This window comes from Salmo salar, chromosome 12 (assembly GCF_965601325.2).
Source record: "Salmo salar chromosome 12, fSalSal1, whole genome shotgun sequence".
NCBI classification, from domain to species: domain Eukaryota; kingdom Metazoa; phylum Chordata; class Actinopteri; order Salmoniformes; family Salmonidae; genus Salmo; species Salmo salar.
In genome coordinates, this window is record NC_138302.1 from 39,737,178 (window position 1) to 39,760,883 (window position 23,706).

The following is a 23,706-nucleotide window of genomic DNA, read 5'->3' on the forward strand; positions in this document are numbered from 1 at the left end:
GTGGACAACTACAAATACCTAGGTGTCTGGTTAGACTGTAAACTCTCCTTCCAGACTCACATCAATCATCTCCAATCTAGAATTGGCTTCCTATTTCGCAACAAAGCATCCTTCACTCATGCTGCCAAACATACCCTCGTAAAACTGACCATCCTACCTATCCTCGACTTCGGCGATGTCATTTACAAAATAGCCTCCAATACCCTACTCAACAAGCTGGATGCAGTCTATCACAGTGCCATCCGTTTTGTCACCAAAGCCCCATATACTACCCACCACTGCGACCTGTACGCTCTCGTTGGCTGGCCTTCGCTTCATAATCGTCGCCAAACACATTGGCTCCAGGTCATCTACAAGACCCTGCTAGGTAAAGTCCCCCCTTATCTCCGCTCACTGGTCACCATAGCAGCACCCACCTGTAGCACGCGCTCCAGCAGGTATATCTCTCTGGTCACCCCTAAAGCCAACTCCTCCTTTGGTCGTCTCTCCTTCCAGTTCTCTGCTGCCAATGACTGGAACGAACTACAAAAATCTCTGAAACTGGAAACACTTATCTCCCTCACTAGGTTTAAGCACAAGCTATCAGAGCAGCTCCCAGATCACTGCACCTGTACATAGCCCATCTATAATTTAGCCCAAACTACTACCTCTTCCCCTACTGTATTTATTTTGCTCCTTTGCACCATATTATTTATATTTTAACTTTGAACTTTCTTCAAATAACAAATCTACCATTCCAGTGTTTTACTTGCTATACTTTGCCACCATGGCCTTTTTTGCCTTTACCTCCCTTATCTCACATCATTTGCTCACATTGTATATAGTCTTATTATTTTTCTACTGTATCATTGATTGTATGTTGTTTTACTTCATGTGTAACTCTGTTTTTGTATGTTGTCGAACTGCTTTGCTTCATCTTGGCCAGGTCGCAATTGTAAATGAGAACTTGTTCTCAACTTGCCTACCTGGTTAAATAAAGGTGAAATAAAATTAACAAAAATAAATAAATATTGACATTAGAGAGAGGCATAAAGCAATCACAGGTGTTGGCTGGTGACAGAGAAAAAAGGTGAAGACCGCTAGCCAACAAAGACTAGTAGCTTGTCAGCTGGCAAGCTCCTGATGGAAGTTCCAGTAATAAGGAATAAAAATAGCAGATCCATACCACATTGGGTGAGGCGGGTTGCAGGAAAGTATACTTAAGTATACTTAAAGCCTTCAGAAAATACTTTCATACAGTTACATACCAATAAATACAATTTAAAAAAAGACTAGCCTGCTGGCCTTACTGAGTTGATAGGAACATTAGCCCAAGCTATTTAGGAGGGATATCACACCTGGCACAAATTATTGTCTAGTTCTGTTTTTCCTGCTGAGGGGTGCCCTATACCTGCGCACAGAGGGGAGTAGTTCAAAGTCCAGGTACAGGGGGTGGCTTGGGTCTAAAATGATTTTGTGAGCCTTACGGAGGGCCCTGACCTTAAAGATCTCATCCAGGCCTGTCTGTTTGACTCCAAGTACCTTGCATGGTGTGGTGATAATCCTTCTCAACATATTTCTCTGGCTGACAGTGGCATTGCCAAACCAACAAACAATACAAAAAGTTAAAATACTCAATGAAAGATTTGTAAAACAGAGTCAGTATAGTAGAGTCTACATTAAAAGATCCCAGCTTTTTGAGAAAGTACAGTCTGTGTTGGCTCTTTTTGTAGATCAGGTCTGCACATTTACGTAGACATTAAATATCAAAAGGACAATATAGGAGGAAGGTGGAATACTATTACATGACACTGTAGACCCACTCCAATTTGCATACCTCCCCAACAGATCCCCAGATGATGCAATTGTGTGTAGGCCTGTGACACAATCTCAATTTAATCCATTTTAAATTCAGGATGTCACACAACAAAATGCTTTTAAATAGCAATTTTTTAACTGTGTTCAACAAACTCCACCAATCGGGCATTTATGTAAGAGTGGCCAGACAGAAGCCAATCCTCAGTAAAAGGCACATTACGGCACGCCAAAAGGTACCTCAAGATTCTCTGGTCTGATGAAACCAAGATGGAACTCTTTGGCCTGAATGACAAGCGTCATGTCTGGAGGAAACCTGGCACCATCCCTACGTTGAAGCATGGAGGTGGCAGCATCATGCTGCGGGGATGTTTTTCAGCGGCAGGGACTGGGAGACTAGTCAGGATCGAGGCAAAGATGAACGGAGCAAAGTAGAAAGAGATCCCAGATGAAAACCTGCTCCAGAGCACTCAGGACCTCAGACTGGGGCAAAGGTTCACCTTCCAACAGGACAACAACCCTAAGCACACAGCCAAGACAATGCAGGAGTGGCTTCGTGACAAGTCTGAATGTCCTTGAGTGGCCCAGCCAGAGCCTGGACTTGAACCCCATCTAACATCTCTGGAGAGACCTGAAAGTAGCTGTGCTGCAACGCTCCCCATTCAACCTGACAGAGCTTGAGAGGATCTGCGGAGAAGAATGGGAGAAACTCCTCAAATACAGGTGTGCCAACCTTGTAGCATCATACCCAGAAGACTCGATGCTGTAATCGCTGCCAAAGGTTTTTCAACAAAGTACTGAGTAAAGGGTCTGAATACTTATATAAATTTGATATTTTTCTTTTATAAATGAGCAAACATTTTCTAAAAACCTGTTTCTGCTTTGTCATTATGGGGTATTGTGTGTAGATTGATGAGGGGGAAAAAAACTATTTAATACGTTTTAGAATAAGGGTGTAACACATTTTTTGGTTAAAAGTCACGTGGTCTGAATACTTTCCGAAGGCACTCTGTTAGGGGCCTCACCTTCACCTACATATCTCAGCCAGGCCCAGTACTGGCCTTGATGGTAAGGGTTGGCTAAATACTGTGGGAGATAAGGAAGGTGGACCATGGCTTACTGGCCTCGTCCTGACATTGTCTATTCACTAGTTGACTTCAAGTGAATTAATTGCCATCCCCAGCCTCTTTGTAGGCTCTGTGGGCAGGTACTTCTCAAACATTGTTTAGCACCCACCTGGGTGATGTCAGCTAGGGCGGCAAAGGGTCACTGCACCTCAGTTACAGGAAAAGAGAATTTCCCATAGGACAATCCACTTCCTTTCAAAGGAATGGACAGAAAGCACAAGATATCAGATTGCAGGGCAATTGTATTATTCAATGCAGCAACAGCGGACGTGTTTGGTTATCCATTTCACTTGCACTGCATAAAAGATGATTCCTAGGAGAAAGAAAATGTGAGCTTTTAAATAAATATGGTAAAGCATATGTTGTAACGAGTGAGAGTTATGGTGACATCGCATGAACAACTGATATGTATTGGTGTGAAGGGAAACGGATGTCTGCCATGGTAAACTTGTTAATAGTTGGTTACTGTATGGCTGGTACACCAACAACATCTGGGAGTATGCATGCATGTGTGTTACTGTCTCATGCAGTCCCACCCTCTCAGTTCCCAGATCCTGAGCAGGGTATTTGAGTTTTCAAATGACTGCAGATGTGGGAATGTATATATTTTTTATTAATACTTTTTTGCAGTTTTGTGTTGATACAAATGTATTTTCCCTTCCCCTATCGAATTGTTTATTTTGTAAATGTTTTCACCCCCGTCCAGTTGGTGGCAACAATACACCCTTTGTAGTTCGTCATGAAACCCAAAGAAGTAGTAAAAGGAAGTAGAATTAGAGACTAGTTTGTTTTGGTTATGAAAATTCCTTGCGGACTGAAGACCCACTGACTGAACGGACTAGGCCGACTACCCACCTCTCAGTCGAAAAATGTCTAAACTACAGTCGTTTCGTGAGTTTTTAAATGAGCGTTTAACAGCGTCTGCCTTGGAGATTTTCGCGGCAGTTGAGAAAACGGTGGCAGAGTACCAGGAGGAGAATGATCGGCTACGGAGATTGTTGCGGATCACCCCGAAGATAAAACTATGTGGAATTGGTTCGTATGTAGCTAGTAGAGTTCTACCGGGGGATAGGGTTATGTAATTATGTAAGGGATAAACGCCGACAATATTTCCAAGGTAATGTACAGAACTCAGGACTTTATAACGCGTATATAACACAGTTGCCAAATAAAACAATACCAATGTACTCACCGAAAGAAAAAGAAAAAAACGTTATTTTTTGCAAGATAATTCATGCTTTGTCATCTTTTGGTTACTAAACGCGACCCAGTCGTTCGTTCGATTTTTATGGACGCTGCCCAGGCAGTTGTTCTCTCTATAGCTATGTTCCATTGTCACTGGCAACGTTCTTGCCCCTTGCTTGCTAGCTAGCCAACTAGCTACGGCTAACACAGGCACGACCTCTGCAGCTGGTAGCTACATTTGCGTTTGTTTAAGCTGCTTTCTATTCACATTAATTTGGACACATGAATAACAACGAGCGGATGATGCCCGATTTTTCCTGGCATAGCTAGAAACGTTTGCTTTCAGGGCTGCCAACTTTTGAAGAAAGTTTATGCTTCGAACACACCGACTGCGTCATTGCATCACTGCTACGTAACATTTTGCGCGCTAGGCAACAATACTGATGCAGGTATTACATTTACATTACATTTAAGTCATTTAGCAGACGCTCTTATCCAGAGCGACTTACAAATTGGTGCATTCACCTTATGATATCCAGTGGAACAACCACTTTACAATAGTGCATCTAAATCTTTTAAGGGGGGGGGGGGGGGGGGGGTTAAAAGGATTACTTTATCCTATCCTAGGTATTCCTTAAAGAGGTGGGGTTTCAGGTGTCTCCGGAAGGTGGTGATTGACTCCGCTGTCCTGGCGTCATGAGGGAGCTTGTTCCACCATTGGGGTGCCAGAGCAGCGAACAGTTTTGACTGGGCTGAGCGGGAACTGTGCTTCCTCAGAGGTAGGGGGGCCAGCAGGCCAGAGGTGGATGAACGCAGTGCCCTTGTTTGGGTGTAGGGCCTGATCCGTAGGCAATCACCATGGTCTTGTAGCGGATGCGAGCTTCAACTGGAAGCCAGTGGAGAGAGCGGAGGAGCGGGGTGACGTGAGAGAACTTGGGAAGGTTGAACACCAGACGGGCTGCGGCGTTCTGGATGAGTTGTAGGGGTTTAATGGCACAGGCAGGGAGCCCAGCCAACAGCGAGTTGCAGTAATCCAGACGGGAGATGACAAGTGCCTGGATTAGGACCTGCGCCGCTTCCTGTGTGAGGCAGGGTCGTACTCTGCGAATGTTGTAGAGCATGAACCTACAGGATCGGGTCACCGCCTTGATGTTAGTGGAGAACGACAGGGTGTTGTCCAGGATCACGCCAAGGTTCTTAGCACTCTGGGAGGAGGACACAAGGGAGTTGTCAACCGTGATGGCGAGATCATGGAACGGGCAGTCCTTCCCCGGGAGGAAGAGCAGCTCCGTCTTGCCGAGGTTCAGCTTGAGGTGGTGATCCGTCATCCACACTGATATGTCTGACAGACATGCAGAGATGCGATTCGCCGCCTGGTTATCAGAAGGGGGAAAGGAGAACATTAATTGTGTGTCGTCTGTATCTTTTGCAGATGGTCGCATGCGTTCGGACACATGGAGGAGAGAATCATTTTCGCAGTATCCTCAAAACCGTGTCTTTTTGACACAACTGCTGACAGCTACAGGGACATAAACACAAAAAAATCTGCTTGGAGACAAGTGTAGGATTGCCAGGTCAGTTTAGTAGTGGGCATGTGCCAGATGTGGCTAGTTAACGTGACCCACAACAATGGGTCCTGGAGAAGACTAGCCTACCTTCATCAGAGCAGAAGGCACCCCAATTTTCTTTTCATTTGGTAACATTGCATAATAAAAAAATTATTCTAAACCAACTTTGGGAAAAGTTATAGTCCTAATGAACATAGCTAGGTTGCACATACATTGTTTTGATCAAATATCAATCAATTATCTCAGCCTCCAGTATTTATGCTGCAGTAGTTTATGTGTCGGGGGGCTAGGGTCAGTCTGTTACATCTGGAGTATTTCTCTTGTCTTATCCGGTGTCCTGTGTGAATTTAAATATGCTCTCTCTTTCTCTCTTTCTGTCTTTCTCTTGGAGGACCTGAGCCCTAGGACCATGCCTCAGGACTACCTGGTATGATGACTCCTTGCTGTCCCCAGTCCACCTGGCCGTGCTGCTGCTCCAGTTTCAACTGTTCTGCCTGCGGCTATGGAACCCTGACCTGTTCACCGGACGTGCTTGTTGCACCCTCGACAACTACTATGATTATTATTATTTGACCATGCTGGTCATTTATGAACATTTTAACATCTTGACCATGTTCTGTTATAATATCCACCCTGCACAGCCAGAAGAGGACTGGCCACCCCTCATAGCCTGGTTCCTCTCTAGGTTTCTTCCTAGGTTTTTGGCCTTTCTAGGGAGTTTTTCCTAGCCACCGTGCTTCTTTCACATGCTTTGCTTGCTGTTTGGGGTTTTAGGCTGGGTTTCTGTACAGCACTTTGAGATATCAGCTGATGTACGAAGGGCTATATAAATAAATTTGATTTGAATTTGATTTGAATTATGGTATCAAAGGCTTTAAAAATGTACTAGAATGTTGCTTACCGGAGACAAATTGGCAGGTGTTCAACTGGGCTGATGGACTCCCGGTAGTTGGTTTCCATCCGGATGATCCTGGCTCCAACAATCTGAAGCAGGTGATCGAACTGGCTTCGGTCCAGACGAAAGTAACTTCGGAATTCCTCTCCAAGCAGTCGAAGCTCTTGAATGAGACGGTGGAGCTCCCCTGCCTTCTTTCGGGACTTTAACCATCTCTGGACCCACACAGACCTGCGCTTTCGGCGGGGCTGGTCCCGGCCCAACAGCGTGATCAAGACCACCTTCCTCAATGTTGGTCTCATTGTTGAAAGAGCCGACTCTGCTATCTTGACTATTATGCATTTCGCTCCAAAGCTGCAGTTTGGAGGGAAATTATATTATATGCTCTCACAATTAATTTGTGGATGTCATCGAATAAATAATATACTTGGCAAATAAATGAATAAAAAAAATTCTCCAGTCAAACTTTTTATTATGTAATCCCACATTTTTGTTTACTGGATATGTGTGCAACAAAAATTCAACATTCACATTTTGCTACTTTCTGTCAAGTCTACGCATACAATTTGATGCATACGTTCGATAAATCAAACGTATGCACCACACAGAACGCACGGCAACTGCCTCTGCAACGCAATGCTGCAAGGCAAACTCAGCGTTCCATTGGAAATTAATGTACTTCTGGTGTATCGAAACGCAATGACGCAGTCGGTGTGTTCGAAGCGTTAGAGTGAGATTTGCGTTGTGAATTTCATTGCCCCCTGGCACAACCCCTAGACAGGGGATTGGGGAATATTTAACTTTTTTTTAAAGCGAATTTCCTGCCATTCTACGTATTTTGACATAGCTTAGGCCTATGACTAGGGTGGAAAATAAAAAATATAGGTCAGGTGTATTCAGGATGCTTTGAACATTAAATTAACACTCAACCTTTGAGTTTGTTACTTAGATTTTTGGGGGGGATGAAATCGACACTTAAGGTGACCAGATTTCTGAAATTAAAACCGGGGACATTTCCAGTTCAGCGGTAAATATATAAATAAAATATCCAATGTTATTATCTATGAAATAAAAAAAGGGGGACAATTCCGGTTTCATGTATTTAATCTAACAGGCTCACTGTGATAGAGAAAACTATATTACAGAAACACTACAGACAAGACAGAACTGTCCAATCTGAACAGCCATTCAGTGGTCCTGGTAGAATAAGAGCAGAAGAGAACATGAGCAAAATTGAAAAACAGACAATAGTATATGTGAAATACTTAACATAAGACAGTGATGAGGTTGGTAACTACATAATATACTTATACCAACCTAATCTGTATATTTCTCAGAAGAATGTATCTTATCAGGATTGCTCTGTCTTTGGCCAGCTTCTCCATAAACTCCTGGCAGGGGAGGATGAAGTTTGTCTTCACAATAAGCATTGCCTTGATGGTAGGAACAGTGAACCTATTTCTTGCTGCTGTCCATATATCATTCATTTGAGAGAACACACTCTCGACTGGTGCATTACTTCCAGGTAAGCACATGACAACAGATGCCAGTCTAGCCAGGTTAGTGTGTGGGATGTTGTTCTCTTTGAAGTGGGTAACCACCATGCTCCATTTCTGACTACTTTCTCAGATGTTTTCCATTCTTCAAGCAATCCCCCCCTTTAGGAACTCTTGTAGGCCAGTAACCTCGTAAAACAATGCATCTTCATTGATGGTCACATGGGGCATTTTTCCTGCAGTGTGCCTGCTGCCTTCTGGATCTCTTCACGCTGAGGTTGCCTTTTTAAAAGGAGACAATGTAAATATTTTAGATTATCTGTGTGCTTTCCCCATGATTGCAAGTAGTTGACAGCCGTAGTGAAGAATGATTGTGATGTTTTGAGAATGCTCACTTTAGACATTGCTCCATTTCCCTCTAGCTCTCTTAGAAGTCCTTTGACCAAAACTGTAATGAAGTTGTCTTCACGCCTTGCAGTCAATTTTGCCTCAATGTTTCTCAGAATTGCAGCTGACTCCACAGCACAGCTGTCCTGGCCTTCAAGCATCTTGATCGTGTCACTGAATACGGTCAAGTTTCCATGGACAAAGGCCAGCCAAAGTTCAGTCAGTGGATCTTCGAACATTGTTCGGAGGACAACAAGTCTTCAGAAAGAAAAAAGTATTTCAATGGCACATACATTTTCAGCACTCTTTCTAGAGCAGGGAGCATGGACAGCCAGCGAACATCGCTGTGTCCTAAAATGTTATGGTTCTCCTGGCCAACAAACTCACAAAAGCTCTTCAGTCTTTCTACTCTGACGGTGAAAATATCAAAATATCTTTGAGCAGGTACTCAACATCAAGGGGAATCATATCCAAAGCTGTTCTGGCCATGTTATGAATGATGTGAGCAGGACAACCTAAGCCAATCACCTCCCGCTGCAGAGGATTTTTTTTAAAGTTGGTATTTGTGTTGTCGGCAGAGAATGCCACGACTTTCTTTTCCAGGTTACATTTTTGGATGACCACCAGGACCTCAGCTACAATTTCCTCTGCTGTTTCTCCTTTCAATTCAACAAAATCGAGCTGTTTTGTTTCCACCAATGTGCTGCCATCATGTATCTTACAATATCTGACTAATATTGGCAGCAGCTTTACATGTCCGTGATTGGACGCATCAATGGACAGGGACACAAATTCAACCTGGTCTAGGTCCTGTGATACCAAAGTAGTTGCTCATGGTGCTAACACGTTACTCACTATGTCTTCACATTTTGTCCTAGCACATGTAAACTTCAGCTTATAAAGCTTCTGTGTCAGTTGTGCTGTGCAGTCCGTAGATCTGTAACTATGATTGTGTCACATAGTGTGGTATGCAAAGACACCCTCCTGCACAGCTAAATCATATTCTTCTTGGGAAGGCGCTACCTTCTTGAAGAATGTGGTGACAGAGGGCATACCAACACGGGCAATCAGAGAGGCTTTATGCTTTTTCTTCTGTTGATGTTCTACCACTGCCGTTCTTCCCCCGATGCCAATTGAAAAAGAGGAATTACAAAGGGTGCAGTTAACCATTCTATCGTCTTGACCTGAGCGTATAAATGGAAATTCTCTCATCATGTCATTAAAATTACATTTCCATTTCTTGGAAAGAGCCATTGTACCTCCTCTGTCTGCTCTTCTTCACTCTCCTTGTGTCACTCTTCTTACTCAACTTTTTATTTTCTTTGCTCTTTCTTCCTTTCCGTCTCTTTACCTTTCCACCTCACTCTTCTACTCTCCTCGCTTCACTCTTTACTCCCATAATTTTTCCTTCTCCTTCCTCTCCAATCTTTAATAATAAATACTACACTATTAGATAAAATATTTTAGCTAACAGATTCCCATTGCTTGCCTCCTTTTTGTATTTTATCTCAAAACATTGTTTGGAATAATAAATTGGCAGGCTCTGTAATCATATCTTTACCTTTCCTCCTATCCAGTCTTCCTCCCAACATGCTGCGGATTGAACTGAGTAACAAAAAGAGACTTCAGGGGGAATCATTAAAGGCGTTGGCAAGTGGTATTCTGAGCCTGACCAGGCGGGCTTATGCAACTATGCCGATTGGGGTGCAAGACGAGCTGGCATGGGACAGTTTTATTAGAGCGCTCTCTTCCACCGAACTGGGTAAGCATGTTCAGATGGCGGACCCACCATCTCTGCGGGCTGCAGTGGAGATAGCTAGGAAGAGGGAGCTGATCTGGGGTGAGGGAGTGAGAGTGGAAGTCGCCAGTCAACCAGAGGTGAGAGCAGTGGTGGCTGGGGTGCCAGGGGTCACGAAACCAGAGTGGGTCGACGAGTTGGGCGGGCTAGTCAAGACTGCTTCGCTTGTCATGGAGAGGGGCTCCAGGCAGCGTCGCAGTGTCAGCTCAACTCCTATTGTCTGCTGGGGTTGTGGCCAGCCTGGCCACATTCAGCGGGAGTGTGGCAGATTCCCCCGTCACCAGGGAAACGACGGCGGGTTCTCGCGCAGGGGGCAGCGCGGACCCACCCCCCCGCCCCCAAAACCCACTGTAAGCAAAAGAGGTACCCAGCAGCGCAGACAAGAGGGTGGGGACCTGCTCCCCCAGGGTGTAGCTGCCGCCGTGTTTCCTAGTCCGGTAGTTGTGGTGGGACGTACCACCGTTGGGGACTTCTGCAATGTCATCGTCAAGGTAGAGGGGGTGGAATGTTTGGCCCTGGTCGACACGGGCTCTACAGTAACCCTGGTGAGACCAGACATACTACCTGTTGGGGTGCGGGTGGAGCCGACCCTTGTCCAGCTACGGACTGTCACGGGGGAGCTAGCCCCCATGTTAGGGAAGTGTCAGCTATCTGTGACTGTGGGGGGGAGAACTGTGGGGTGTCTGGCGTGGGTAGCAGCGGTGCAGGACCCCTGTATACTGGGAATGGACTTTTTGAAAAACTGTGGGGCTCAGTTGGACTTAGCGTCGGGCACTTTGAGGCTGTCGGGGGGGCCCACAGTGGGAATGTCGCCTTCGGGAGAGCCAGCAGGGGGCAGGGCTGTCCCTCCGTCTTCCTCCAAGCTTGCAGAAACTCCACCGGTCATCCCGGCTGCTCCCTTGGTCGTTGTGCCATTCCAGCAGCTGTCTCCGGCGGCGACGGCCTTCACTCCCCATCATGGTGCAAGCACAGGCAGCTCAGTAGCCCAAAACACACTGGCTCCTTCACCCCATCAGCCCGACGGGGGGAAGGAGGAAGCTATCGACGCCGTCGAGGCGGTGTGGCTGAAGAACTGTCAGGGTCTGGATGACAGACAACAGAGACAGTTAAAGCAGCTGCTGTTGGACTTTAAAGATAGCTTCGCTTGGGGGGAAGATGAGGTAGGACAAACGCACCTAGTTCAGCACGAAATAGACACTGGGGACGCCCGACCCATTAAAATTCGGCCCCGTCGTATTCCCCTTGCCAGGAGGGAAGCAGCAGACACAGCTATTGTTGACATGTTGCGGGCTGATTTCATTGAGCCATCAGATAGCCCATGGTCCGCGCCGGTCGTCATGGTGCCTAAGAAAGGGGGTAAACTTAGGTTTTGTGTTGACTACAGGGGCCTAAATTCTGTCACCACTAAAGACTCTTATCCCCTACCGAGGATTGATGAGTCGCTAGACCACGTGAGAGGGTCCTCGTGGTTCTCCTCCCTTGATCTGCGCAGTGGCTACTGGCAGGTGCCCCTCTCGCCAGGGGCACGTGAAAAAACGGCCTTCTCCACAGATAGGGGCCATTGGCAGTTCAAGGTGCTGTGCTTCGGGCTCTGTAATGCTCCTGCCACCTTTGAGAGGCTCATGGACAGAGTGCTGGCGGGGGTTCCGAGAGACGAGTGTGTTGTGTACCTAGACGACATATTGGTGCACGGCACATCGTTTGAGGGGGCACTGGGGGCACTTAGGCGAGTGTTAGAGAGGATCTCGGGGGCGGGGCTAAAATTACATCCGGAAAGTGCCATTTCATGCAAAGGGAGGTGGCGTTCCTGGGCATCAGCGGGTGGTGAGGGCATCAGCACGATGCCAGACAAAGTAGAGGCTGTGAGGGGGTGGCCAGTTCCAGGGGGAAAAAAAGAGGTTAAGAGCTTCCTGGGGCTGGCATCCTACTATCGTAGGTTTGTGAAGGGGTTTGCGGGGGTAGCGGCTCCGTTGAACCACCTTCTCAAGGAGGACACTGTTTTTCAGTGGACCGAAGAGCACCAGCGGGCGTTTGAGGCTCTCAAACGTGCCCTGATGGAGGCCCCTGTCCTGGCCTCACCAGACCCGAACCGTCCGTTCATCCTGGACACCGACGCAAGCAATGAGGGTTTGGGGGCTGTGCTGGCTCAGCGTGGTCCTGATGGGGAACACGTAGTAGCTTATTACAGCAGGACTTTTGATAAGGCTGAAAAACGCTACTGCGTGACAAGGAGAGAGCTTTTGGCTGTCGTGGCAGCAGTACGCCATTTCAAGTACTACCTGGAGGGCCTGCCGTTTGTGGTCCGGACGGATCACTCCGCCCTGCAGTGGCTTCTCTCCTTCAAGGAGCCAGAGGGTCAGATTGCCCGCTGGCTGGAGGAGCTGCAACCCTACGACTTCCAGGTGGAGCACAGAGCCGGCCTTCGCCACAGCAATGCAGACGCCTTGTCCCGCCGCCCGTGTGCTGAGGATGGCTGTGGGTACTGCGCCAAACGGGTGGAGCGAGAGAGAGAACTGTGCAGGGAGGAGGGAGTCACCGCCACGGTGAGTCAGCTGAGTGTGACAGAGTGCCGGGAGCTTGAGGCTGTGGACGTTGGGGAGTGGAGGCGTCGCCAGGAGGAGGACGCAGAGCTGCGTCCTGTGCTGCGGTGGGTGGAAGAGAGAAGACGACCGCCGTGGGGGGAAGTAGCCCCTCTATCACCAGTCACCAAGGGACTGTGGGCTAAATTCACAGTCCTTAGAGTGGCTGAGGGAGTGCTCCAGAGGGGGTGGAAAAAGCCAGCGACTGGAGAAATTACGTGGCAGGTAGTGGTGCCCAAAAGGCTGCAGGGGAGCGTGTTACAGCAGCTTCATGGGGGAGTTGGCGCAGGGCATTTTGGGGTCTCCAAAACGTTAAAGCGCATGCGTAAAGGCTTCTATTGGGCCAGGCACAGGAGGGATGTTGAGGACTTTTGTAGGCAGTGCGACGAGTGTGCTGCTAAAAAAGGACCTCCAGGTCAGTCACACGCCCTCCTACAACAATTCCCAGTAGGGGAGCCCATGGAGAGACTGGGGGTAGACATAGTGGGGCCGTTTCCAACCACAGACAGAGGTAACAGGTGGATTCTAACCGCTATGGACTACTTCACCAAGTGGCCGGAGGCTTACGCTCTCCCAGACCAGGAGGCAGAGACAGTAGCTGATGCGTTGGTGGGGGGAATAATCAGTCGGTTTGGGGTGCCACAGTCTATTCACAGCGACCAGGGGAGAAACTTCGAGTCACGGGTGTTCTCAGAGTTGTGTAGACGGTTAGGCGCGGAGAAGACGCGCACTACTCCGCTTCACCCCCAGAGTGATGGGCTGGTGGAAAGATTTAACAGAACGTTAGCACAGCAGCTGGCCATCGTTACCTCAAAACACCAGAGAGATTGGGACACCCACTTACCGTTTATTCTTATGGCATGTAGGTCGGCTGTTCAAGAATCGACTGCGTGCTCCCCAGCGCTACTAATGTTAGGTCGTGAGTTGCGCACCCCAGCCGAACTGACGTTTGGCCACCCTCCTGATAATGACGACGGGGTTTTGCCTGGCCCGAACTATGTGTGTCGTCTGCAGAACCGGTTAGAAGCGGCTCACACCTTCACAAGAGAGCAACTCGAGAACGCAGGGGTGCGCCAAAAGCGCCACTACGACTCGCGCGCTAGGGGGAGGCACTTTGGAGCGGGAGAATGTGTGTGGCTTCACAACCCCACGCGCAAGAAGGGGCGGTGCCCAAAGCTGGACAGTGCATGGGTGGGGCCGTGTCTGGTGATAGAGAGAGTGGGGGAGGTGACGTACCGGGTGGAGGTCCCCCCACGGAGCAGGAAGGTGGTGGTCCACCGGGACCGATTGGCACCCTACAGAGGGAGGAAAACGGTAGGAAATGGGAGTGAGGTCTCTGATGTGAGCCCACGGGAACAGTCTAACGAGGAGACTCTAGCGCAACCTGAGCCTGGGATGGGGGCTGCTTCTTCGGAGGGCGCTGGAAATGACATTGGGGCAGATGAGTGTTCTGGGGGTTCACCGGTGAGAGCCACGGGGAGGCCCAAGAGACTGATGCGACCTCCGGGTCGTTTTAAGGATTTTGTTGTGTAACCCTAGGGGCTAGGGTTTAGAAAGGGGGGGGCTATGTAACGACCCGGTATTGTGTTCTGTGTTTGTGGGTGTGTTATGGTTCTCATGGCTACTAGCAGGGGTTAAATATGTCAGGACAGAGGGAAAGGTTGGGGGGGTATGATGGGTAATCCCGCGGGATTTGGAAATGATAAATAGGGATTACTGTCTCATCTTCTCTCTCTTTCTGTTCGGGGCCTTGATCTGTTCCTATGGGAGTAAACATTAATTAGACTTGGTATAGTTGTGTACGTTCGGCATTTAGCGGCGTGGGCTGTGGCCTGAACAATAGCCCAGTTTAGGAATAAACCTGTGTTCTGATCTGCACACCTAGAGTCCGTCTCTTTTTCCTTTATGACCCAGCCGGGTCATTACAATATAATCATATTTTCAAAATAGCCCGTCCACTGCATGTTTATATGTGAACGTTTTTGAACCTAGCTACCATCACAGTAGCTAGATAACTTAGTCGACATAGCTAATGTTAGCAAGCATAACCTTATAAAGCAGATCATCTATCTATATAATAAATTGTGACATTATAACATCATTAGATAGTATCTCAAACAATTGTAACTTACCTTGCTTGAAAAGACGTTTGTGGTGATGTTGATTCACTTACTAGCTTCTGGATGAGTTTTCCACAGCTTTGTTTTCTAAAACTAGTGCGAGAAAGTAGTTGGTAGAAGAAGAAGAGTGAATGAAGCTGATATAGCGAGCAGCCCTTCTGCTGGACAAATTAAGCACAACGCAATTGAGACGTTAACCGGTAGGCTCTGCTGCCCGGTCTTTCTTGCCACGTAAAATATTATTTCACTTTGCAATCTGTTTTTAACGCACAGTTAAAAATGGGGACATTGCCGGGGACAGGCCACCAAAAACGTCTGGTCACCCTTACTTTGGTTCTAGTAATACTGCTCCTATGCAAATAGGGCTTAAAAGTGATATGGAAAAAAATTACATAATATTATTTCTGATCCACGGCTTTCCATTGAGGGCTCTATTAATTTACTTCTACTAGATGCCTTTTATGAAGATTTTGGTCATATGAAAACACAATTGAACATTTTCATAAGGCATTTGGTAGAAGTAAATGCATCCATAAAAATAAATATATCTTGATCTAAAATAAATCCCGTTCACAAGAATATGAGAAAGTATATGGGGCGGCAGGTAGCCTAGTGGTTAGATTGTTGGGCCAGTAACCAAAAGGTTGCTAGATCGAATCCCCGAGCTGACAAGGTAAAAATGTCGTTCTGCCCCTGAACAAGGCAGTTAACCCACTGTTCCTAGGCCGTCATTGTAAATAAGAATTTGTTCTTAACTGACTTGTCTATTTAAATAAAAGTAAAATGATAATAAAGCAGAAGGGTCATCACTTTCACCATAGAGTAGCTATTATATTGACAAGATGGTCAACTGACCACTAACAATGGAAATAAACTCAGCAAAAAAAGAAATGTCCTCATTGTCAACTGCATTTATTTTCAGCAAACTTAACATGTAAATATTTGTATGAACGTAACAAGATTCAACAACTGAGACGTAAACTGAACAAGTTCCATAGACATGTGACTAACAGAAATTGAATAATGTGTCCCTGAACAAAGGGGTGGTCAAAAGTAACAGTCACTATCTGGTGTGGCCACCAGCTGCATTAAGTACTGCAGTGCATCTCCTCATGGACTGCACCAGATTTGCCAGTTCTTGCTGTGAGATGTTACCCCACTCTTCCACCAAGGCACCTGCAAGTTCCGGACATTTCTGGGGGGAATGGCCCTAGCCCTCCGATCCAACAGGTCCCAGACGTGCTCAATGGGATTGAGATCCGGGCTCTTCGCTGGTTTCATCAGACCAGAGAATCTTGTTTCTCATGGTCTGAGAGTCCTTTAGGTGCCTTTTGGCTAACTCCAAGCAGGCTATCATGTGCCTTTTTACTGAGGAATGGCTATTGTCTGGCCACTCTACCATAAAGTCCTGATTGGTGGAGTGCTGCAGAGATGGTTGTCCTTCTGGAACGTTCTCCGATGTCCACAGAGGAACTCTGGTCAGAGTGACCATCGGGTCCTTGGTCACCTCCCTGACCAAGGCCCTTCTCCACCGATTGCTCAGTTTGGCTGGGCGGCCAGCTCTAGGAAGACTCTTGGTGGTTCCAAACTTCTTCCATTTAAGAATTATGGAGGCCACTGTGTTCTTGGGTACCTTCAATGCTGCAGACATTTTGTGGTACCCTTCCTCAGATCTGTGCCTCATCAATCTATACACAATTCCCATAATGACAAAGCAAAAACAAGTTTAGAAATGTTAGCAAGTATATGAAGAAAAAAAACAATCCTGTCTCGGAGCTCTAAGGACAATTCCTTCAACCTCATGGCTTGGTTTTTGCTCTGACATGCACTGTCAAATGTGGTACCTTTTATATAGTCAGATAGCCTTTCCAAATCATGTCCAATCAATTGAAATTACCACAGGTGGACTCCAAGTTGTAGAAACATCTAAAGGATGATCAATGGAAACAGGATGCACCTGAGCTCAATTTCGAGTCTCATAGCAGAAGTTCTGAATACGTGTGTATGTGTGTGTATGTGTGTGTATGTAATATATATATATATATATATATATATATATATGCAGAGATGGTATATATATATTTTTTTCTTCATAAACTTGCTAACATTTCTAAACTTGTTTTTGCTTTGTCATTATGGGAATTGTGTATAGATTGATGAAATTGAATCAGTTTTAGAATAAGGCTGTAACGTAACAACATTTGGAAAAAGTGAAGGGTTCTGAATACTTTCCGAATCTTGTGATAGTGGACATTTGAAGTTGCGTTGAGCGGAGATTTGGGGGTAATTGTATGACTAAGAATAGACAGAGTTAAACTTTTTTCTCAAGTTTGAGAAGTAATTGAAAATGGATTTAAGTTAAAACATTTATTTGAATTTCTCATTACTTCCTGAATTGACTGACTTCAATTCGAATTAACCCCAACCCTGATGTCTAAAGGCTGTATAGATAATATCTGCTCCCTTCTTCCCCCCAGACTCCCTGCAACTCTCTCTCGCTGTCTCTGAAGAGGATGTTCCCTTTGAGCAGCAATGGAGCACCAGACTGGGGCAGGAGGAACCAGAGCCTATACAGATTAAAGAGGAACAGGAGGAACTCTGGACCAGTCAGGAGAAAGTGAAGCTTCAAGGGATGGAGGTTGATATCATAGAGTTCATATGCACTCCTCCTTGTGTGAAAAGTGAATGTGATCAGGAGGATCCACTTCAGTCCTTGACTCTTCTCGAAACCCAGACTGTGGTGAACGGAGAGAGTCACTGTAAACCAGTGGATCTCAAACCTTTTGGCAATGTGACCCACATAAATAATCAAAACAAGAACTCCAGCCACACCACATCTAAAAGAACTCTATGCTGCCATGACTGTGGTAAAACATTTGCTCTGAAAGCTGACCTGCAGAGGCATTTGACTCTCACCAAGATGAGACCCAGGGAATGCCGATTCTGCAAAAAACACTACAATTCCACCTGTAAACTGAAAGCCCATGTCCGACTCTGTCACGTGGAGAAACCCTGCCCAATTTGTGGCAAGACCTTCAAATACAAAGGTGTTATGTCCAGGCACATGATGACTCATACAGGAGAGACAAGAGAGAAACCATTTAGCTGTGGTGACTGTGGGAAGAGCTTCAAACGCAAGCAGCACCTAACCAACCATGTACGGATTCACACAGGAGAAAAACCATTTAGCTGTGGAGACTGCGGGAAAAGCTTCATTCAGAAGGGACATCTAACCGAACATATTCGAACCCACACAGGAGAGAAACCATTTAGCTGTAGTGACTGTGGGAAAAGCTTTAGTTACAAGGGGGACCTAAGGAGGCATATGCTGACTCACACCGGAGAGAAACCATTTAGCTGTAGTGACTGTGGGAAAAAAAGCTTTAATCAGAAGTGGCTCTTAAACGAACATATACGGACTCACACAGGAGAGAAATCATTTCATTGTAGTGACTGCGGGAAAAGCTTTAGTTACAAGGGGGACCTAAGGAGGCATATGCTGACTCACACCGGAGAGAAACCATTTAGCTGTAGTGACTGTGGGAGATGTTTCAATCATAAGGGGCACCTAAGGAAGCTTATACTGACTCACACAGGAGTAAAACCATTTAGCTGTGGTGATTGCGGGAAAAGCTTCTATCAGAAGGGACACCTAAATGAACATATTCGGACTCACACAGGAGAGAAACAACATGTCTGCTCAGTATGTGGTAAAGGATTCACTCAGAAGGCTCATCTGGTGAGGCATGTAAATAACGTCCACAAAGAGAGAAAACAGGACGAAAACGGGAAATAAGAAAACATTTGGAGAAAGATCTTCTGTCAGAAGATTGGAATAAAAAAGGCAGGATGTAGACAGGAAAACACGAAGGAAAGCAAAATAAGTGTGGGTCATTCATGCTGTAGGTTTCAGATATTCTATAGGCCTACATCTTTGGGGTAAGTGTAGCGACCTTGTTAGCCTAATGGTTTTTGGATAGTCGAAGGAACTGTGGTTTGAGTCCTGGTCGGATTTGTTTTTGTTCACCATGTCATTCTTAATCCAGCCCTGCCTAGGTCCTTGGTGGCTTAAATATATTGTTCTAAACGGGTTGATTTTTCTTCCTAATCATGTTTCTTTATAACCACAGTAAGGAAAGGTGATAGATAGCCTATTCATATTTTGCTCTGAATTTGCCACCCAAAGCAGTTTGTCAGGGGCTATGTTTTAGGCCTCTCAAATATGTACAAATACATCATACAAGGGAGCATATGTATTCCATTATCTGTATAATGGACAGAAGATTGCTGTTCAAGGTCATGTATACTGCTCAAAAAAATAAAGGGAACACTTAAACAACACATCCTAGATCTGAATGAAAGAATTAATCTTATTAAATACTTTTTCTTTACATAGTTGAATGTGCTGACAACAAAATCACACAAAAATAATCAATGGAAATCCAATTTATCAACCCATGGAGGTCTGGATTTGGAGTCACACTCAAAATTAAAGTGGAAAACCACACTACAGGCTGATCCAACTTTGATGTAATGTCCTTAAAACAAGTCAAAATGAGGCTCAGTAGTGTGTGTGGCCTCCACGTGCCTGTATGACCTCTCTACAACGCCTGGGCATGCTCCTGATGAGGTGGCGGACGATCTCCTGAGGGATCTCCTCCCAGACCTGGACTAAAGCATCCGCCAACTCCTGGACAGTCTGTGGTGCAACGTGGCGTTGGTGGATGGAGCGAGACATGATGTCCCAGATGTGCTCAATTGGATTCAGGTCTGGGGAACGGGCGGGCCAGTCCATAGCATCAATGCCTTCCTCTTGCAGGAACTGCAGCCACATGAGGTCTAGCATTGTCTTGCATTAGGAGGAACCCAGGGCCAACCGCACCAGCATATGGTCTCACAAGGAGTCTGAGGATCTCATCTCGGTACCTAATGGCAGTCAGGCTACCTCTGGCGAGCACATGGAGGGCTGTGCGGCCCCCCAAAGAAATGCCACCCCACACCATGACTGACCCACCACCAAACCGGTCATGATGGAGGATGTTGCAGGCAGCAGAACGTTCTCCACGGCGTCTCCAGACACTGTCACGTCTGTCACGTGCTCAGTGTGAACCTGCTTTCATCTGTGAAGAGCACAGGGCAGGGCGCCAGTGGCGAATTTGCCAATCTTGGTGTTCTCTGGCAAATGCCAAACATCCTGCACAGTGTTGGGCTGTAAGCACAACCCCCACCTGTGGACGTCGGGCCCTCATACCACCCTCATGGAGTCTGTTTCTGACCGTTTGAGCAGACACATGCACATTTGTGGCCTGCTGGAGGTCATTTTGCAGGGCTCTGGCAGTGCTCCTCCTGCTCCTCCTTGCACAAAGGCGGAGGTAGCGGTCCTGCTGCTGGGTTGTTGCCCTCCTACGGCCTCCTCCACGTCTCCTGATGTACTGGCCTGTCTCCTGGTAGCGCCTCCATGCTCTGGACACTATGCTGACAGACACAGCAAAGCTTCTTGCCACAGCTCGCATTGATGTGCCATCCTGGATGAGCTGCACTACCTGAGCCACTTGTGTGGGTTGGAGACTCCGTCTCATGCTACCACTAGAGTGAAAGCACCGCCAGCATTCAAAAGTGACCAAAACATCAGCCAGGAAGCATAGGAACTGAGAAGAGGTCTGTGGTCCCCACCTGCAGAACCACTCCTTTATTGGGGGTGTCTTGCTAATTGCCTATAATTTCCACCTGTTGTCTATTCCATTTGCACAACAGCAATTGAAATGTATTGTCAATCAGTGTTGCTTCCTAAGTGGACAGTTTGATTTCACAGAAGTGTGATTGACTTGGAGTTACATTGTGTTGTTTAAGTGTTCCCTTTATTTTTTTGAGCAGTGTATATTAAAATGCTGATGGAGTGCCGAATAAAGATACCCTGTTAAATTTATCCAAGATTTTAGTGAGCCTACAACACGATATACTCTAAAAACATTTGTCTAATTCAATTTGTGCAATCAAAATAGTTTCTCTTAAAATTATTATCCATGAGTCCTGTAGCTATGTAAATGTATTCCTGTGATGAAAACATTACAGCAGCAATTTGGTATAGACCTACATAATTTTCTCAGATCTCAAGGGTAGAAGCTAACCGATAGGGTAAATGGGAATTTGTGCAGATATTTATGTCAATAGGGTGAGAGTTGTCCGACTTTTAAAAACACAATGGCCATTTATTACTTGCCACATCAGGCTTGTTGTTTGGGGGGTTACAGTAGGTTTCCTATGTGTCTTTAAAAAAAAAAATGTGCCTGCCAGTCATTGCATTGAATCAGATTGTCACGTCCTGACCAGCAGATGGAGCTGGTGTAGTAGTTTGGGGGTCAGGACGTGGCAGTCTTGTGTGTGTCTTGTGACTCCTGATCAGGAACAGCTGGGAATCGTTGTTCCTGATTGGGAGTCATATATGTAGGAGTTGTTTGTCACTGGGGGTTGTGGGGAATTGTTTGTGTGCACTGTGTTGGTTTGAGCATGCGACACTGTTACCATTGTAAGTACTGTTTATTGTTTTTTTTCGGTGGATACTTTCATGTTTCTTTAATTTACAAAAAAACAAGCAATGTCCACACTTCCGCTGCACCTTGGTTGTCCTTTCATATCCACGATGGAAGCCGTGACACAGATCCATGATTAGTTGAGTCCAGGGTTCAAAATAGTTTAAAAATAATGACTCAATGTACTTATTCATTTATCTAAGGGAACATTGTATGGTCAAGTCATAATGACAAAGTTGTGGAGGTACAGTATGTCTTATGAAAAAGATGTTCTGACACAGATCAACTGTACTAATTGTTCAGGTGTTGGGTACTGAGAATATGAAATGTTACTTATTCGTGTCACTGATGGAGTGCTAAGGTTGAGGGTCTATAACAGAAGTTAAGGGTTATAGGAGGAAGGTATTTAGTGGGTGCAACTAAGCTTGGAATGTGTTGAGTGCAGGGAAGTGATTACATGTGGCAGGCATTGATAAGGGGAGACGGGTGGAGATCCTAGAAACTAAAACAATGTCACTGAGGTTGAGGGGGTAATGTATAACGTTTACATTATGTCAGGATATGTTATTGTTAGCCATCAGGGAGGAGAAGAGACACAGTCTGGTATCAATAACCATGACAGCCTTGAGTTGGGGAGGAGTGAGCACTTTGGGGTAGAGGTCAGATATCACTAATGTTCTGTCTAGCAACAGGGATGTATTGGCTGTTCAGTTGTGGAGGAGGAGACTCAGCCTAGGAGAAAGGGTTAAATATCAGTGCTTGTGTGAAATGTTTTGTCTGAATTACAGCTGTAATGACCCATTTGGAAGAATTAAACTTGGTTAAGCTTCTCTAGTGTCCCTGAGTTATTTACTCTGAAAAATAAGAACATAACACAGGTAATCTGGTCAGGTGCCACAAAGAACTCAAAACAAGCAGCACACATTGCCCTTAACACACACACAACATGCATGAGTCTTTCATGGTTGAGGAGAAATTGACTACTTCTCTTCTAGTGTTTTTAGTTCTAGTTCTAACCACTTGTATAATATATTTGCATACACTTCAAACAGACATATGCCACCAGACATGCCCCTATGGGTTTCTTCACGGTACCCAAACCAAAAACAGATTTAATGTGTCGCTCAGTTATGTATAGAGCCATGTCATCGTGGAATGCTCTGCCATAAGAGGTGACACAGGCAAAAAGCAAGTTTAGCTTTAAAAAACTTATTGTATCAAAGCGTCTCTCCTCTTTCCAATTAACACATTTAACTGTACTGTATATATGTATAGTGTCAAGTGTTTTTGTTTTCTCTTGGTGTCTTTCCTATATATAACTCTTATTTGAATTTTGTATTTTGAATTGAATGTAATATCTTATATTACTGTTCTGTACTTGTATCTTTTATGTGGACCCCAGGAAGAGTGTAGCAAGTGCAGTATTTCATGGTAATCCTAATAAACCTCTGTGTGTGACTGCAGTAAAAAGGTTGGTCCATTGTCGCCTCAAGAGTTCTAAATGGCAAGGCATCATAATTCTGTGATCCTGTTGCATCATAGTTGGTTTGATGACTTGACAATGCCACTCATCTCATTGTTGCAGTTACATAAATTAATTGTCTCAGTCTGTTGGACACTTGGAGCAGAGCAACAGACATTTACTCATCAGCAACCTTTCCGGCAGTTGTTTTGTTTTCACATCCCTTTTTGTTGAATTTGTGAGTCAATAGATATGATTAATTTTATATTCCCACTCAAGTGGGGATTTATTTTTCTCCACAAGATGAACCCTGAATCATTTAGACAAGTTGGACAATGCCTTGAGTTTGCAATATTTTTCTTTCTATCGTGAAGCTGCAATCCTGATACATTTTGACATTAAATCTGTTTTGGAATTCCGCAAGAATTTAAATGGTAATTTTACAGATTCCCAGACTGTAGATTTAATCTTTAGCCAACCAAATTACTGATAAATCAGGAGCAGATAGCCAACTGACCCTTCACTAAACTCAACCCGAACAGCGATTGTCCAATCGTGTACTTTAGCAACCATTACTTACCATCAAGGCCTCGGTCAAGACTCTGACAAAAGACCAATATTGATTTTAATAAATAAAAAAGTATACCAGTTTCATTTAAGGATCCAAAAATAGACAGCTGTGCCACACATGTTGGGAAGAGCTATTTGATGTGCTGATTCCATGGCACATGGATTCAAAACATTTCAATCTAAATTGCAACCAAT

General features: G+C 45.5%; 2 protein-coding genes across 2 annotated transcripts; both read left to right on the plus strand.

Moving 5' to 3' along the window:
* Positions 1–4,711: 4,711 nt before the first annotated feature.
* LOC106564965 (retrovirus-related Pol polyprotein from transposon 412) lies at positions 4,712–16,607 on the plus strand. The gene is given in 4 exon segments (XM_082958902.1): positions 4,712–5,680; positions 6,066–12,020; positions 12,023–12,062; positions 12,064–16,607. Coding segments are annotated over 3 exon segments (4,317 nt in total). The 5' UTR covers positions 4,712–5,680; positions 6,066–10,042; the 3' UTR covers positions 14,363–16,607.
* Positions 16,608–17,096: 489 nt separating this feature from the next.
* Positions 17,097–22,309, plus strand: LOC145850283 (uncharacterized). Its single transcript, XM_082958903.1, has one exon. The coding sequence runs from the start codon at positions 17,582–17,584 to the stop codon at positions 18,743–18,745; it is 1,164 nt and encodes a 387-aa protein (XP_082815029.1). The 5' UTR covers positions 17,097–17,581; the 3' UTR covers positions 18,746–22,309.
* The last annotated feature ends 1,397 nt before the right edge of the window (positions 22,310–23,706 follow it).

What these genes read in the sequence shown, in the direction of transcription:
- LOC145850283 (XM_082958903.1), top strand. Translation starts at nt 17,582, where the DNA reads ATGGAGGTTGATATCATAGAGTTCATATGCACTCCTCCTTGTGTGAAA.